General features: G+C 47.0%; 1 protein-coding gene across 1 annotated transcript in view; it reads left to right on the top strand.

The window, feature by feature from the left end:
* The window catches only part of HINFP (histone H4 transcription factor), a 9,452-nt gene extending 6,357 nt beyond the window's left edge, over positions 1 to 3,095 (top strand). Inside the window, exon 10 of the mRNA XM_027835730.1 lies at positions 2,380 to 3,095. Within this exon, the coding sequence (XP_027691531.1) occupies positions 2,380 to 2,833 (454 nt within the window). The 3' untranslated portion in view covers positions 2,834 to 3,095. The remainder of the gene's footprint in view (positions 1 to 2,379) is intronic.
* The last annotated feature ends 3,055 nt before the right edge of the window (positions 3,096 to 6,150 follow it).

The raw sequence follows: 6,150 nt of genomic DNA, 5'->3' as shown, positions 1-6,150 counted from the left end.
ATAATAATAATAATAATAGCTAACATTTATGTAGTGCTTGCCATGGGCCAATCACTGTGCTAAATGCTTTACAATTATCATCTCATTTGATCCTCACAACAGCCCTGGGAAGTAGTTGCTATTATTATCCCTATTTTTCTCAGGAAACTCAGGCAGATAGAAGTTAAGCAACCTGCCCAAAGTCAAACAGCTAGTGTCTGAGGCTGGATTTGAACTTAGGTCTTCCTGACTTTATGTCCAGTGCTCTTATCCATTGCACTACCTACCTGCCTCAGAGGTGATTCTCCTCGTTATAAAATTGGGTGGACTGAGGCACAGAGCAGCTAGGTAAATGACTTGCTTCAAGAACATAGTGAGTGAAAGTGGAGCTGGAGTTAAGAATTCAATTTAATATGTAAACTCTAACATTTATTAGCTTTTACTATGCACAAGGCCCTGTGTTGGTTGCTATGGGGAGGCACAAATACAAAATTGAATAATAGTGTCTGCTTTCAAAGATCGTACGATGTAGTAGAAGAGGCTAAGATTGATACATAACTATAACGCACAATAGCATGTAATAAGTGGACAGGGTTGTCTAGGAGGCAGCATATTCCTCACTGGAAGTTTCCAAGTAAAGGTCCCTTCCACCTCTGAGATTCTGTGATTCTGGACACAGGAGAGGTGAGAGGTACAGATGGGGTGCTGTGAGAAATCTGAGGAGGATGTTCCTGCCCAGTGGAGAAGGTCAGGGAAGGTTTCCCCAGAAGAAGGAGTAAAGCTCGGCTTTGGAGGATAGGTAAGGGATCAATGGGTGGAATGTGAGGAAAGTGTGATCAGGGCGTTCCAGGGATGAAGGATGAGGTTAGTGCCCAGAAACAGAAAAGGAAGAGAACAAGTGGGGATAGTGATCGGCAGCGTAATTGAGTATGGGGAGGTTTTAGAGAGCCTTGGACTCAAGGTCAAGAGGTGTGTACCTTTTTTGTTAACCAGTGAAATGTCCACAGAAGGGTTTTGGGCAGAGGAATGCAATGATCAGAGTTGTGTATTGGAAGGACTCCTCAGGCAGCAGTGTGTGGGGTTCACTTACTTTAGAGCATTGTTGTCACGTGGACTAAGAATCTGCTTTAGTCCACTTGGCCATAGACTGCGAAACAGGGACCGCCTAATGGAGGTAATGAGGGACAAGTAATTGAAAGCTTCTTCACTTGTAGAGCTATCCAGAAATACAGTGGATGGTCTCTCCTTCACCTCAGAGGAGGTGTTGAAGCACAGGCTAGACTGCTGTTTGACTGGAATGTCACAGGGGACTTCTTTAAAAAATTTGTATTTTTAGTTCCAAATTCTTTCCCTCCACCCCTCCCCTTCATCCCCCCCAGCCTGGAATTAAGGAGGGAGGAAATACAGTACCCGTTATGCTTATGAAGTCATGCAAAACACGTTTCCACATTAACCATGTTTGGGAGGGGGGAGCGGTTTAAGCAAGAAAAATAAAGTGAAAAAAAAAACACATGCTTCAATCTGCACTGAGTTCATCAGTTCTCTCTCTGGAGATGGATGAGCATTTTTCCTTCCAGTCCTTTGGAACTGTTCTGGATCGTTGTCTTGACCAGAGTAGCTAAGTCTTTCACAGCTGGTCTTCGTTACAGCGTTATCCTTGGGGGACTCGAAGTTTTCTAGGACCCTGGGATTCTTCAGTCTATGCCAGCTCTCCAGATTCATCCTCCTAATAGACTTGGGCTCTTGGAGGGCAGAAGCTCTCTGTGTTGTTGCTATCATGTTGTTTTTTATTGACCCCGGGGCTTGGTAAGGGCCTGATGAATGAGTGGATTGTGTCACGGTTTGACCAGGAGGCAGAGACCAGTTAAAAGGCTGCTGCCTTAGCCCGTGTCTTTTCCACCGACCCTGCCACCTTCCCCGCTTTGAGTGCGGTTCTTCACAAACCTGCTACTACTGCCCCTCCCCCTACCTCACAAGGCTGTGAAGAGTGGTCTGCGAACCTTCAGTCCCTCTCCTCTGTAGTAGGAGCCAGGTGATCCCAGGTTTGGGGATGGAAGGGAGTCCAACCCCCCCATTTTACAGATGAAGAAATTGAGACTGAGAGAAGTTAGGGGATATGTCCAGGGTCCCACTGCTAATAAGAATTGGAGGCAGGATTTGAATTCAGGTTTTCCTGACTCCCAGCTCAGCACTCTGCCCAGTGGGCCTCCTAGCAAGCGTCTTTTTCCCTTTCTGCTACATTTTCAGTGAATACCTCTTCTTCCCCAAGCCCCGGCCTTGGTTATGACAGGTCCCTCTTATCTCTCTTCTTCCTTGCATCATTGACGTCCTTGCCCTTTCAGGCCTCCCCTCCCTCTGTGGGTGGGTGTGTTTCCTGCTTCTTATGTCCCTGCTCCCCAGGTACAAGGAGCATGAAGATGGTTACATGCGCTTGCAGCTGGTTCGCTATGAGAGTGTGGAGCTGACTGAGCAGCTACTGAGGGAACGAGAAGAGCAGGGGGGGCCAGGCCCAGGGGCAGCACTGACTGAGGGCAGCCTGCAAGGCATTATCCTGGAACCCGGGCCCGAGGAGGAGGAGGAGGAAGAGGAGGAAGAAGAGGAGGTGGAGGCAGAGGAAAGCCAGGGGGCAGCCCCTTCGGCTCCCGCTTCCCAGGACTCTCCCAGCCCTGTCATTCACGTGCTGAACAGAACCAATTCCCACGGTGAGCATGAGACAGTCTATTACGTCCTGGCCCCAGCTCCTGGAGTTCAGCCCGCCTCGCCAGGTGAGGGAGCCCCTGACCCCGATCCCCCTGACAGCATCACGGAGAAACTGCATAAGACCGTGGAGGAGCTGGGGATCTTAGTTGAGTGAGGGGCTGAAGGTCACACTCCTTCCAGGGTCTAGCTGAGACACTGTCTTCCCATCCTGGATCTGAGATTGGGTCTTCTGGTTTTTTCATTTTTGCTCTCCTCTCATACCCTCTGCTATGTCCCACTCTAGAAACACATGGAGGGACCTTCTGAACTGCCCTTGGTGACAAATATGAGGGGCAGCAACATGTGTGGTGAGTGGGTGTGTGAGATGTATGTGGTGGGGGGTGTGTGGAGTTGGGTTGTATGTGTGTGTATCATGTGTGGTGTGTGGTGGTGTGTGTGTGATGTGTGTGGCGTGTGTAATGTATGTGGTGTGTGTGTATGTGATGTGTGATATATGTGGTGTTGGGGTGTGTGTGTATTATGTGTAATGTATGTGGTGTGTGTGATGTGTGTATGTGTGATACGTGATGTATGTGGTGTGTGTGTGTGTGTGTGTGTGTGTGTGTGTGTGTGTGTCTCTCTCTCTGTCTCTGTGTGTGGGTGTGGGTGTGTGTGGTGGGGAGAGAAGTCTCTTAGTCCAAGAGCCAAATCTAAGAAGAAAGGGTTCCTCAAGAGTGGGAGGAGGAGGTGAATCAGGAGATACTTTGGGAGATCAGTGTTCGGGTCTCCCTAAGGATAGACAACATCTGTCTCAACTCTGACTGCAGAACAGGCCGTGGTTTAGAGCAGTCTTGCCAGGAAGCCAGTCCATGGACAGTGTGGCAGCAGTTCTAGAAGTCTCCCCAGGATTTGGGTCTTTGTTGGGTGGGGTGTTTGGTGGTGGAGGGGCATCTCAGACTAAACTCCAAACCTCAAGGCTGTTGAACATAGTGTACCTTAAGGGACACCAAATCATCGTATTTCCCTGGGACTAAGGAGACCATAGGTCTCTCAAGGCTATTTCCCATTCTTGCTCTCCAAAGGCCTCTACCATTTCAATTAGCCCCTATCCCTAAGCCAAGAGGCTTTTCCCTGGTCCTTGGATCCTTCCCCAATTTCCACGTGTGGATTACCCTCAGGACAAGATTGGAGGAGGCATTGACAAGGGGTGCTGAATATCAATAAGATCGTATGATGACTTTTATTGGCAATAAACACCTTATGCCCATCTCATGCTCCTTATTTCTCATGTCCTCGCCTCTCCTTCCATCCATCTGAAGTTGAGGAGTTAAGTTTGTTGTTGTGTGGATTTTCCCACTGGCTGAATAGTTAGAGTGTTTGGGGAAGGAACTCTGAAATGGAGGAGAGCTGACATTCACGTTCCAGGTACTAGGCCAGGGTATTTGTCTTTCTAACATACATGGCCACCCCCTGTAGGATAGGTTGGCCAGGGTGGGTTCAGTTTGTCACTAAGATTCTCTTGCTCTAGATATCATGTTGGAAACCTTTTAACATTCCTATTGTTTGCCTTGCCTGACAGGTGGAATACTGGGAAGCACGTCCCCTTAGGTACCATACCCTTGGTTGGTCAAGCTAATGTAGCATGAATCGACCAGGTTGGGGTTAGGGGCTGCAGGAAGAAAGTTAGATCTGGGTCCTGTGGTGATAATACTCCTATAAGCCTGACTTTTCGGTCAAAGAAGTGGTGCCCTGGTTTTGGGTCTGGGATGGTGGTGCCTTGGAACAGTTATTGTTCTTATGCCATCTGTAAAGAAAGGCCACACAAGAGGACCAAGCAATGGGAAACCTGTGTGTGGGCATACGGGATTGGATTCTCTTCCTTTCTTGTTTTCCCTTGAGGTTTGGACTTCCTTACCATGTGAGGGCACACTCAATAGCTAAAGGGTGTTAACAGTCAGGTTAGTGACAATTCAGCATGTAGCTACAACTAGGGACTTCCTAGCAGGCATTTGGGATGTAAGGGTGGGGCACACTAGAGCATTGAGGCTGGTAACTTTCAGATTGCTGAACTGAGCAGCTTCTGGGACCTGCCTTCAGATCTTGGGGCAGAGAGAGAGAAAGAGAGAGAGCGAGTGTGTGAGCTATGTATGGTAAGAGAGCTGGATTAGACCTGGACCAGTGCAGTCAGTTATGAACTACTGTGCAGAAAGCCAAGTGCCCATGGGATGGAGAAGCAGAATAATTTCCCAAAATCTCAGTGGCTGGTGAGAAGGATCTTCCTTTCCCCTTCTGCTCTTCCCCACTGTAGTTCAAGACCAGAAGCTAGGCCCTCGAACCCAGCACCAAATCTCAGCCTTTTTCTTCACCAAAGGTGTGAGAGGAGGTTCAGCAATGGCATCAGGTAGCATGTGTATGTAAGCATGCTGAAATTATCCCCTTGCATTCTCAATATGTTCAATAAACTGAGACTGCTGAATATTACTCACCGAGTCTCATGAATGTCTTGGTTGGTTGACAACAGGAAATTTTTGGTGGGATTAGGGGTGAGAGGAAAGATGGATAATGAACTTGAGAGTTGTCCAATTTTTTATTCTTTGCATAATATTTAATAACTCCTAGGATAGAATTCAGAACTCAGGTCAATGAGAATTTCTTTCCTGGTGGGTTTTATAAAGTTATTTGGCAAGGGAGGGCTATCTGCATGTATGCATGGATCAAAGGGATTTTGATGGGACCACTGGCCTGGTGGCCAGAATACATCACCCTGGAGGGCAAATTGATATTAGGTTCCCTTTGTGGTTAATGGTCCGCACCCTGTCTGTCTGAGAGCTCATAGAAAGCAAGGACACAAGGGTCAGTTGGCACCCACACAACCCCATCCATGGTCTCTCTTTTTCACAAATCTACGAAGAGTAGAAGGAGTGGGCCTGAAAGAGAATAAATGAGAAGATAAAGGTTAAAACTAAAGGGCAATGCACCAGCCCTGGAGTCAGGAGGACCTGAGTTCAAATGTGACCTCAGACACTTGACACTTACTAGCTGTGTGACCCTGGGCAAGTCACAACCCCATTGCCTAACAAAAAACAAAACAAAACAAAAAAACAAAACTAAAGGACAAAAAGATGAGCAGGGCCCAGAGGGAAAGCTGTTAGTCATGTCTTTGGCTGATAGATGATGTTGCTTCCTATCCAATCTGGACCTCTTTCCAGTCCATCAACGAATATTTATTGAACTATTGAATAATGACTCTTTTGACTTAATCATATGTAATTGGTGGCTCATGGAGTCATTAACTTCTATTTGGTCAATTCTGTTTTTCAATGTGTTATTTTCTTTGCTAGGGTTTTATACCTCTTATTAATTCTCTTTTCATATCTTCCTTCCCTAACTCTAATTTCTTTTCAATTTTTTTTCTTCTACTGCTCTCTTTTTTTGGAGGCAGTTGGGGTTAAGTAACTTGCCCAGGGTTACATAGCCAGTAAGTATCTGAGG

This window comes from Vombatus ursinus, unplaced genomic scaffold (genome assembly GCF_900497805.2).
Source record: "Vombatus ursinus unplaced genomic scaffold, bare-nosed wombat genome assembly UNPS02014816.1, whole genome shotgun sequence".
Classification (NCBI taxonomy): Eukaryota; Metazoa; Chordata; class Mammalia; order Diprotodontia; family Vombatidae; genus Vombatus; species Vombatus ursinus.
This window is presented reverse-complemented; position numbering and strand designations above follow the sequence as displayed.